At 31.5% G+C, this 12,554-nt stretch overlaps 1 protein-coding gene across 1 annotated transcript in view; it reads right to left on the bottom strand.

Moving 5' to 3' along the window:
- LOC108749823 overlaps positions 1 to 10,220 on the bottom strand; it is an 18,359-nt gene extending 8,139 nt beyond the window's left edge. The window contains 12 exon segments of the mRNA XM_018488800.1: positions 301 to 418; positions 572 to 688; positions 2,459 to 2,591; positions 2,733 to 2,949; positions 2,996 to 3,090; positions 3,568 to 3,625; positions 4,244 to 4,361; positions 4,496 to 4,615; positions 7,051 to 7,141; positions 7,589 to 7,850; positions 9,559 to 9,676; positions 10,077 to 10,220. Of these exon segments, the coding sequence (XP_018344302.1) occupies positions 301 to 418; positions 572 to 688; positions 2,459 to 2,591; positions 2,733 to 2,949; positions 2,996 to 3,090; positions 3,568 to 3,625; positions 4,244 to 4,361; positions 4,496 to 4,615; positions 7,051 to 7,141; positions 7,589 to 7,850; positions 9,559 to 9,676; positions 10,077 to 10,220 (1,591 nt within the window).
- Positions 10,221 to 12,554: the final 2,334 nt, after the last annotated feature.

Raw genomic sequence — 12,554 nt, 5'->3', positions numbered from 1 at the left:
ACAAAATAAAATTGTACATTCAAATATTTTCAGCTCGCGCTAACTGTTTCAAGAATTTTTTCTAGAGAAAAATAAAAGTTCTTCTCTGCAATATTCATCTTTTATACTTTGATATTATACATTGATAAAGAATTGATCTCTTCTTTGTAATTACTTTGGAATATTTTAATTAACTTAATATTTTTAATTAATTTAAACACTATACCTAAGTGTAAAAGAAAATTTATTTTTTTATTTTTTAATTGCATAAGAAAATAAATTTTTCTTCCATTTCTTAATTAAAATTAAGTAATTACATACAGCCGTATATGAGCGCGTACCATCTGCCGTTTCGAGCATACTTTCTCATAATGTTGTGTTCTTCCACAGTTTCGAGCATATCCCAGTCTACGAATAAGCGATCTGTGAGATCTTTAATCTACAAACATCAGCGATATACTCGATACCTCAGTTGCAATATTCTCAACAAATATATAAAATTTCGTCAAGAAGATCTCTTTTGCAAAGGAACTATTCGTGTCTGTGGCTTAGAACTAGAAATGTCGACACCATTCATATTAATTGAACATACTTTTCGGCTGTTAAATTGATATGTGAAAATTTTCACCAGAATCATCACCGTCAGCATATGTGGTGGTAAAGTTTGATAAATACACTGCGCGTTATCGCATACGACAAATTTTGCTATCTGAAAAATGCGATTATATCCATTTGTAATTTTAATCAACAAAGAGATTATTCGAATCGGCGCAGAATATTAATAAACTTCTGTTACATTAATTTTTTTCTTTTATGAAATAAAGATTTTGATTATGTTTACCTGTGTAACAAGTGCAGAAGCATCAAGAAAGAGTATAAAAATCAAGAAAGACAAACTCTCTTTTAATTTCTGATAAGGCCATTGGCCGACTAACATCAGATACCACTTACTGATATCGTAATAATAATTTCTACTATGTTCCATACTTCACAAAGAAGTAGTCATGAATTGTGTCGTGAATTTCGAGGCTTCCCTCAAAAGAGCTTTTTTCATGATAAGTGTCAGTTATAAATAAATCAATATTTTAGATACTACTGTTCTATACATACTTGTTCTTTCCATGATCGCATAATTGCATAACACGAGCGACAGGCATTTACGATAAGTATACATCTCGCAGAAGTATAATACATAAGTACTAATGATAGGCGTGAGTGGAGACAGCGTTTGATAGCTTACTTTGAGAAATTCTCTACTGTCTGAATTACGAGGATACGAATACGCTGGGGAATACGATAAGTATATTTTTAACTCCTACTGAATAGTTCAAGTCTTCGAGTTATTATTTGCGACAGATAGAAATCGACAATATTAAATTTTGACGAGTGTAGTTTTATTTTTTCGATTATATATGGAGAAGTGTTACATGGTGTTACTTGTCAATTTAATTTATTACTGACATCACGCGAAAATGGGAGCACGCAAAACGCAAAACTTGGTATATGATAAATGTATAGATGTTATTTATTTGATTATTTTAGTATGCCACTGAGTGTCGTTTTCTTTTAATAGATATTTTTATAATTAAATTGATTATCACTCTTTATGCATACAGCTTTTTAGATATATCTCTATATATAAAAATAACCAAAATATAAAAAATATTTCATTATACGTAAAATTCACGGTAAAAATGCCTTTATTTAATCACGTCAACAATATTTTAAAAAAATAATTTTCACAAAAATCTCTCTTTGCATTACCTTATTTAAAAAAAATACTTAATATATTATAAAACTATAAAATAAAGATGTTCCTATTTTAAATATTGTACAAGGAGTGTAGGAGGAATCTCATGTGTTCTTCCTCATAAAAATTGATCTATGCAGTTCGACAGCTCGGAAAAAAGAGGAAATCTTATATGTGGCAAGAGAGAGATAATTAAGATTTATTTCTTTTTATTCAAACGACTTTACTATATATTATATACTTTAGATATATTATAAATAAAATCTATTTTTTTAACGAAAATCCATTACTTTACGTAATAATTTATACTTAACAAAATATACAAACGAAAACTAAACGTTATCAGCATTTAAATATCGTGATTTCTTACCCAGTTTTTCATTTTCAATTTGTACATATTAAATATTTCTTCATAACTTGTAACTCTCTGTGAGACAATGAGATTTTAAATTATATTTAACAACGATGTTCAATAATGTAAGTAACTCGCTTAACATGATCAAAAATTCACTATTTTAATTGCACAATATTTACTACTATAATATAATTGTGATTGCACAATGATACTACTCGAAGTACATATTGATCATTAATTACTGGAAAGACGCAAGTACAGTAAAATACGACACAGAAGACTGTACAACCTTTAAAAGAAAAACATTTTTAGACTTCAAAAATTTCAAAAGAACATCGTAATAAAATGTAATAAAATGCAAAAATAATTTTTACCGTAGTGAAGCTCTTCAGAGAAAAGACATAAATTTTGCCGGCACTCAAAAAATTCGGTTGTATGCTCCTTTGCATCACGTACAGAAGCAATCTTTGCGATTTTGCGGGTATATTGTACCAGGAAGAATTATATCTGCAATTTTGTATTTCAAAAATCATCGAGCTTTAATTTAATAACATAACATAAAAATTATTAAAATAGAATTATTTCTATTAATTGTTTTATTCTCATAGGTTTTAATTTCCATTTATAATAATCAAATTGTCATCTTACATCTTGTTGCGCATTTGTAAGCTGTGATCTATCAATTTCTGGCCTTGCAGACAATAGCAGAACAAGTGAATCAGTTGACTAATGATAAATACCGTGTACCTCATCGTTTCCGCAATTTCTTCTATTTGCATCGCAATCTTGAAGGCGATAAATACAATATTTTAATCTCTTCTGGTATTAAGCATGCAAATGCGAGTGATAATGTGACACGATCTATCTCAAAAAGTGCCAGTACCACAAGTTGAATTGCAACAAATAGATACGTACTTGTAGCAAGGAAATGCTCATCATAACGGTAATTATCATTATTTGTATGCCGAAGGCAACGTAGAAGGTATTTTCAAGGAGCTTCGCGAACCTACAGTAAATAAATGTTGTGATATACGTAATTAATTATAATACTTGTTTTTTTTTTATAAGGGGTGCCCTAAAGATTTATAATTTAGAAGAAACATTTTTTTAACATTTATTGTAACAACTAATATTATCAGTAAATAATTAATTAAATAAATATAAATGTTTGAAAATTTCTCTTTGTCTCTCTCTCTCTCTCTCTCTCTCTCTCTCTCTTCTGAAAGAATGCAGGCTTTCATTTATCGAATTATTCATCGAACGACTATTGAACTCTTTCGAATATTTTTATCGTACCAGAAATAGTGGTAAATGCATTCTGTTTGTAAATTAAAAGTTTATAATTTTTCAATAAAGCATTTTCGAATACAAGTTTATATGCACTCGATCTTATTAATATATAAGTTATTCTCAGCTTTAGTGGATACATGTTTTAATTAAATAATTTAATTGTACATATTTTAATTAAATATTGCAGTCTCACCATAAAGCTCGCCGGTGTGCGTCTACAGAATCTGCGATCTTCCGATCGTATACATCGTCAAGACTTTTATTCATTATGTCGTGATCGTTACGTAATAAAGTTCCAAATCGAAGTCTAAAATAGACGATAATTCCACTCCCTCAATTAGATGCGATTAAGAAAATAGTAGAGAAATAGCATTTCATGAGTGATGAGGTGTTTTCCATTTGGTGACACAAGTCGACCCAAGTTCTATTATCTAAAGATATCATTCTATCTTTGTTACTCACTGAATGTTAAGAAAGACAGAATGATACTTTTGTCGATTTGTATCAGCAAATGGAAAGTCCCCACATCTTACCCAGCCACAGCAAAGATACTGCAAACGTGTTCGATGTAAACCAGAAGCATGCAATCGTGCGCGAGTAACGCTGTTAAAGATATCTCTACGCTAACGAGAGCGTGGAAGAAAATATAGAAGAAATATTTTTCGCCGTCTACGTAGTAATAGGCCTGATAAGGCATAAATACGGGTCGGGATTCATTAAGAGGTAATATGACATTCATTATGGGTGATATAAGACTAACTGATAGAAACGCACTGGAAGCTATGTAATAATATACTGTAACAAAACAAAATAATTATCCATTATCGGTTAAAATAAAAATGAGAATAATCGAACAATTTATCCCTTACAGCAACATGCCAAAGAAAGCAATCTCGCGTTCGCGGCATAAGTTTTCATAATTTCGTACTCCTCCGCGCCTTTCAACTTTTCCCAATCGCTAATCAGATGATCAGTGAGAATTTTTATCTAGAAACATTCTCAATGAATGTTAAATCTCATCGGACAGTCCACCGACGATCGTAAAAGATCGCGAATAATAATAAAAATTAGAATAATCATTTTTTGAGCAATATATAGTATAAATTTCGGTATTAGCATACTTTGCTTCTGTTAAAATAGCACGTATACAGTTTCACCAGAATCATAATCATCAACATAAGCGCTGGTATTGTTAATAGAATACATCGAGTATTTCCACCGCATTGAATAAATTTGGCCACCTAAAAATGTCATTATTACAGTACATCTTAAAAGATCAATTTTAATTCTCATCTTAAATTCTATAATTTGCGACCATTTTCACGGAATAAAATTCTATTTACTTACAGATTTTCTATGTGATTTATTTATTTATTTATTTATTTATTTTACCCAAGGATTTGATTCTTAATGTCAATAAACAGTCAAATTTTGTAATAAAAAAATGATCGTTTTGACTTTTGTGGCATCAAAATAAAGTCATTTTGACTTTCTCTTGACTTGATTATATATTCCTTGGATATATGCCACTTCAAAGTGCATTTTATATACTTTATATAGATTTATTAGATATATATATTTAGATATACATATAGATTTCATGAAGTCATAAACAAAATTCAAAGAAGAGCTGCGCGGTATGCGGATTATCTCCGTGGTTTGATACATCACTAAATGTCAAATGTCGTTACGTAAACATTGAAATTCACTTCATTAGAGCGAGAATCCTAATACTGTATTAGGATACTGAAACGATGATATTTAACAATGTATCAAGACACAAAGATAACCCGCAAACCAAATAACTTCTTTAAAAAAAATATCTATGAAAGTCTCTAAAGTATTGTAAACAAAATTCTATCCTGAATTTACGTCCAAAGCGAGTTTAACACATGTAGACAACATTGTATATCGTACTGTAATTAACTTTTTTATGCATTCTATTGATTATTAGATTAGAACTAATATGAATACGTAGAAATGTTACCCAGGTAGAACAACAGGTCAAAATTACGTTAAAGTAAATACTAAATAATCGAAAAGTGACTTTTAGTGATCATTTTGATGCTACAATTTATTGTTCTGCTTGAGTATGAAAAACTTCTCTGGAACCTGTGGAGCGATCATCGAAACAACGGCTACAGTCAACAAGCTCATTCGGGACAACCTCATTTTCTTTTCTTGATAAGGCCATTGGCCGGCGAATAACAGCAATTTTTTTGTAACACTAATCCCATAAGATTTCTGCGCCGATTCCATAATTTTCGAAATAGTGTTTCGCCTTCGGCGGCACGCAGTCGACTAAATTTCTCGTCTTGTTACGAGAAATTAATATTTTATCAGGCATGAAGAGGGAATATATTACATATGCGGAAACCTTTAACGTAACAATCTTCTATGTCTCGTAAAAAGTGGACACAAATGGTTGCCTGTCAATGAACGAGGCGATTTTTTCCCAAGAACATATCGATCGGGATGTCCATGAAGGAAATAAGAGTTCCTGTGACACTGTACGTCTGTTTAGCTTCAAAATAAAAACTATGATGACTGTCATGTATATGTGTATCTTGTAGATTGTTGCATAATTGCTACATTCAGTACTGCTACGAGCAATATCGACAAGCGTCTCCGACGTGCAATATTTGCGCTCCATCCTGTTGCGGAAATAATTAGCACAAGAGAATGGCGACCAAGAATTACCAATTTCTTGGTACCAAGACTAGCGATATGCTTTTCCTTTTTAATTTTTTTTTTTTTATACGGAAATATGTATGTTAGGGTTGTGTAAAAAAATCGAAACAAAAATCTTTTTGATTGGTATCGACAACAAAATAAAATTTCAATAATTTAACCTCAATAAATAATAGTAAATATATATACTATTTTATTTAACATATAATTTGTAATATTATACTTCTGCGAAACTTTTTTTCATGAATATTTCACTGCATGCTGCTTTAATCGTCAGGTATCGATTATGACACGTTAAAGGATGACAGTAATGTAAAATACGACATCGAACTTTGCACGATCTAATGAGAACATTTAAAGATTTTTATATGTCTTTTTTAATCTATGTATTTAATTATTTGATTTAATCTATGTATTTTAGTAATATTTGTCATTGTTTTACCATTGTAAAATTTTCTAGCGAAAACACATACATTTTGCCGGCGGTCAAGGCACAAGCTTCAATGCTTTTTCTCATCACGAACAAAAGCAATCGCTGTTCCTTCACAGGTATTTTATACCATGAGCTATGATAGCTATACAAAATCATCATTATACATAAAGAAAATATACGTGATAAATAATAAGTCGCTCTGAGAAATAAAGTTCTTGTAAGTAATTCTATAGAAAGTACATCTTTTATACCGACCAAGTATTTTCTTTTTATATATACATATTATTAATTATATAAAGCTAATTAACTTCCAATTCAATCTCTTACATGTTGTCGCGAGTTTCGAGACTATGATTTATCAGTTTTTGTCCTTGGAAGCTAAAGCAGAACAAGTGAAACAATTGAGCCATAATGAAGACAAAATATCTCGTCGCTTCCGCTGAATCATGCAGCTGAGACGAAAGCTTGAACGCGAGGAAAGTATGATCCTGTTTTAGTTCTGCGTTATGTGTGTTACGGAATTCTTATATTCATCTATTTGTACATACTCACTTGTACCAAGGTAATGCTCAAGCAGACCGTAACTAACAGGATTTGCACAGCAAACGATATCGAAAAAGTATCTTCGAGAAGTTTAGCAAATCTAAAAATACGATATTGATGACGACTTGAACATTTAAATAAAAATTAGATCAAAATATTGCTTATTATAAATAATTTAGCAAAAATTATCTTAATTAATTAACATTGGAATTAATAAAAGAAAAATGAGCTACGACATTATTACGTACTGCAAGGCCTTTCGATGGACATGAATCGAAATCACAATGTTTTTGTAATATATGTAATCCGGACAATCAATCACACTTTTTTCCGTATTACTACTTTCATATGATACATGCTCAAATCTGTATCTGCAAGTATTTATGCAACATAACATTGTTATGAGAGTTTTTGAGAATTAATTTTAGTCTCTTCCAAGTGAACGTATACATAAGCTAAAACTATTATTTACTTCTTGGTAAAATATTATTTATCTTCAAGCTATAAAAAATGTAATTTTGTGCTTTTTTTTATAAGCAATCATTACCTAACGATGGCGAAAAGACCGCAAATGTGTTCGATGTAAGTAAAAAACATGCAATCGTGTGCGATTAAGCCAGTTAAACATATAGTAGAGCAAATCATCATATGGAGAAAAATGTAGTGAAAATATCGATTTTCGTCAACGAAATAGTACGCTGGATATGGCAGCATTACAGGCCGAGAAATATTCAAGGGAATTACGACATCCAAGATGCGTGGCATGAGAGAGGTTGTTGTAAATGAAATGGTAGATATGTAAACATATGCTGTAATAAGAACAGAATTAATCGACCCATTAAAATCTAAATTAAATTCCTTATTTGTTAAATAAACATTCGATTGCTAAAATTGTTTCGCATCTTCTTATAATGCATTGATTTGTCGTCAGAATTTTTTCCTTTTCATCCATATTTTTTTAGTTATATAATAAACGTACCAGTTGATGGCCATGACCCAATTATTGGACAAAATGACAAAAATTTTAAATGTTATTTTAATAATATACACATATATGACTCTAAATAAATTTGTTTTATTAAATTTGTATAATAACAAATTTATTTAGTCGTATCATATCATTAAAAGCTTAATACTCCTGACTAGTGGCGACGGTCATATTTGTATCGTGACGTCGAAGCGAAGAATGACACGTGAATTTATGTTGCGTGCTATTTTTAAATAAAGATAATTTCGATGAAACGAAATCGCTTTGAAACACTTGTAAAAATTGATGAAAACTGTCCTTTCCTCCCTTGACAGTCAGTAAATGGTCGTAAAAGGCATGTAAAGTGAGCCTAAAGAGGTATACATTAATATTATGTTTTTATTTTAAAAGGTTACCTTCTGTTGCAACATATTAATATTATATTATGATAAATTTAGTAAGCGAGTATTAATATATATATGTGTACGTATGTATATATGCTGTATGTAAATACGATATGTGTGTGTGTGTGTGTGTGTGTGTGTGTGTGTAAATTAAATTATAAATATATATTTATATACAGATTGAAATATGTATGTACATATGTAGATACATATTTAAATCAATAATAAGTATATATTATTTATATCTGTACCTTCCTGTAATTTTATTTCATGCTTTTTCTCTCTTTTTTTAGTACACTTTTTAGTTCATTTATGACCTTAGTGTACTAGATGTTACATTTTGCCACCAAGAGAGAGGGTATTAATCATGAAACTTTTTTCCTAGGCTGAAAAGTAAAAAATGAAAAATTTCTCCATTAACTTCAATGGTTAAAATTTTCATTTTTATTGATGTGACGATTGATAACTCGCAATATGTTTTCATTAATATGTTGTAGCAAGTGCAGTATATTGTTTAGTAAATAAATATGTTTATTAGGAATAATAGATATTTTTAGTCAGTTAATATTTTTGCTAAAATCTTACGTTAATGCATACATCAACTCTATAAATATACGCACTTACTAAATTTCACTCTTGGACATCATATAATATCTACGCATTGTGACATTATATTATAATAATAATATTTACATATTTATAAATAACTGTGACGTTTTAGTTTTTAAACGAGGAATCTAACATTCTTCCTAAAAAATAAATTTTTATTCATATGCAGATTTAAATAAAAATTTTGCATACAAATAATATGTTCTTTGTTCTTATTTTTATTATCTAAAATTTCGTCATTTCGTCCAATAATTGGGTCATGTTACTAACAATCCACTAATTGGTACAATTATCTTATAACTAGACTGCGGATATTTAACTGAATGTTAAGTATTTTGCATTGGACAGTTTTAGCAGTCGATCATTGTTCGTTATTAAAGAGTTATTAAAAAATAAAGTAAAAAGGTTGAGATTGCCATCTGTAAATGTGCAATTTATGCAAAATATTCAGTTAAATATTTTGCATAAATATCCGCAGTCTATTTATAACAAATAATAAATTTCTTTAGTCTGAGCTAAAATCAAGAAATTACTCACAGCTGTATATCAACACGTACCATCTGCCATTTTCGGCATATCTTCTCATAATATCGCGTTCTGTTTTAGTTTCGAGCATATCCCAATCTATAGATAAGCGATCTGTAAGATCTTTAATCTAGAAACATCACCGATATATTCGACATACGGATGCAATATCTTCAACGATTACAACATCAACAAAGTCTAAGATCTTAGAGAAAGAAACTGAATTAAAACTATGGATTACTATGGATATTAACTTAAGATTAGAATGTCGATACCATACGTAATAATAAAACGTACTTTCTGGTTATTAAATTGATACGTGAAAATCTTTATTGGAATAATCGCTGCCAGCAAATGTGGAGGTAAAGTTTCAAAGATACACTGCATGTTATCGCATACGAAAAATCTTGCCGCCTGAAAAATGTGGTTGCATTCATGTATAAATTTAATTACAAATAAATTGTCCGACTGGGTGCAAAATCTCTATTTTCTTAAAAAAAAAAAACAGATCCGACGATAATTAACATTACCTGTGTAACGAGAATACTGACATCAAAAATAAGAATAAGGATGAAGAAAAACAAACTCTCTTTCGGTTTTTGATAAGGCCACTGACCGACTAATGTCAGATACCTTTTACTGATATCGTAATAATGTTCCCTGCTGGGTTCCATACTTCATAAAGAAGCTTGCCTTTCTTGGCACTACAGTGTTATCTGAATTTCTCGAGGAAGCTTTTCTTGGAAAGTGTTTTCATTCCCGCAATAAAAGTAGGTTATAAATAAATTAATATTTCAGATACACCGCTCTGCACTCGTCATTTTCCCTTCACCCGAGGGAATACGATTGCATGGCGATCAAACGTTTCTATCATGGGTGACAGGCACTTACAATAAATATAGGTTTCGTATAAATATAACGTAAGTATTAATAGGCGCAAGTGGACAGCATTTGACAGTCAATTTTTTAGAAGAAACATCACATATGTACATTCTAATACATTTGTATTAAATACATTTGGAGAGTACAATAAACGTCTGTAATCGCACTAAACAGTTCTCAAACTATTACTCACGTTTCAGCAATAGAAAATAACTGCAAAAATTGCAATAAACTTTGAGTGTTTCGCTTTCTAGATCATACGAGTCCAAAATGCGAATAAAATATCATGGTAAGTTAAAGTTATAGAAAAGTTCTTTCCAGAATAATACCGGCATTATAATTATGACATATTCAACTGTAGTATTTTTAGAGAACAAATGTAATTTTATTTTCAACAAAATTACATATATTTATTTATTTTAATATTGTAAACTAGACAAATAATTAGCGGTTTAAATAATTTCTTTTTTTAAATGTAGATTTTTTTTTAATGAAAGATACATTGTCTGTTAGACCTCATTTTTATAACAAAATGTAAAAAAGAATACATTTCTTATAGAGAGAATTTACACTTTAATATTGTCGTTGTGTAGCTGCATAACACAGTTTCATTTCACTTACCTGTAAATCTTCAAAGAGTGACTTATCTTCGTATCAAGATCGACCAACAACTCGCCATTAGAATTAATTGTCCGTCGTCGTCGCGCAAGATTGGGAGCACGCAAAACACAAGGCTTGGTAGGATATACAGATGACATTTATTTAATTACTTTATTATTTATGCTACTGAATGCTATATTCGTAGTAGGTATTTCTATAATTATATCGATAGATCATGCGTGAATCCGTAGAATGCGTGAGGTTTGCCGCGCGAGTTTTACAGCCCGTGTATGAACGCGTATGTTATAATGATCACGCGTGTGTAAATTAATTACAAGGGGAGAAGAGGGGGGGGGCCGGACGCGAGGGGGGTGGTTGGGAGGGTGGACGCCGCTCCGAATGTGCGGGCGCGCCATCATCGAAGAAGTCGCCCCTCTCGACGAATCGTCGACCATGCGCGATCAAGAGCTCTTGCCCGCTCCGATTTCTCCGGCTGATCCGCGAAGAACTGTGTGTGTGTGTGTGCGCGCGCGCGACTCGATTTACACCTAAGTTTCTCTCTTTTTTTCTCTCTCTTCATGCCCTTCGATCGCGATCGATATCGGATCGGTCCCTCTCGATCGCGAATATGTAAACTAATAAACGGGGACTCAATCACTATCTCGAACTTCGGCCTTCAACTCTCTCACTATCAGCTTCCTAATTTTCATTCGATCGTCGTTCATGAGAAGATCGTCGCTAAAGAGGAACTTCCACGTCACGTCTGTTCGTGACTTGATAACTCACTCTTGCTTGAAATAGTGAAGGAGTTAGACACGCCTTTCCCTCGGGGATAAATTCTCGTTTTTCTCTTCTCTCTCATTTTTTTTACAACCACCGCTCGCATATCTCGCTGCCGAAATGTATTCTTAAATAAGGAACGCAGAGGGGTCGAGGTAACGATCGAGTCCGACTACATACATTTAAGAACTTAGCAATATACATAAGGACGTATGTAACGTAAGGCGCAGCTCCCATCTAGGGATTGCGATGATCCATTGCCATCATCTTATCCGATTGGATCAAAGTAACTTGACAATAAAATTACTAATATCCTCCTCCTATCCGCGATACATTTCGATTGATCATTTAGATCTGTTCTTGTCAGCTGCAACTCTTTTCACGCTTTCTGCACTTAAAACGAAGCAACTATACGTTTACGCTTTGGAAAGAGAAAAAAGGAAGAGGAAAAGCGTAGAAGGTGCATCCAGTAAGAACAGACTAAATGAATGAAGCGGCCAGAGAGAAGATCCGCAAAATTTTCTTATGGAACTCACATATTCTATTCTTTATACAAAATACCATAGTAGGATATCCTGAATTCAACGCTAGAGAGAGAGCGATCGAGATTACCATTTTTTCTCTTATTTTCTTCGAAAATAAGAAGAAATAATAATCTGCGTGCTAAATTAAATCTGTAAATTATCGAAGATATACTGGGTGCGTTTTGATTTTATAAAAAGAACGATGCGTTTGAAACGATACTT

Source organism: Trachymyrmex septentrionalis, unplaced genomic scaffold (genome assembly GCF_001594115.1).
Source record: "Trachymyrmex septentrionalis isolate Tsep2-gDNA-1 unplaced genomic scaffold, Tsep1.0 scaffold32, whole genome shotgun sequence".
In the NCBI taxonomy this organism is placed as follows: domain Eukaryota; kingdom Metazoa; phylum Arthropoda; class Insecta; order Hymenoptera; family Formicidae; genus Trachymyrmex; species Trachymyrmex septentrionalis.
Note: the sequence above shows the minus strand (reverse complement) of the source record. Positions and strands in the feature narration are given on the sequence as shown.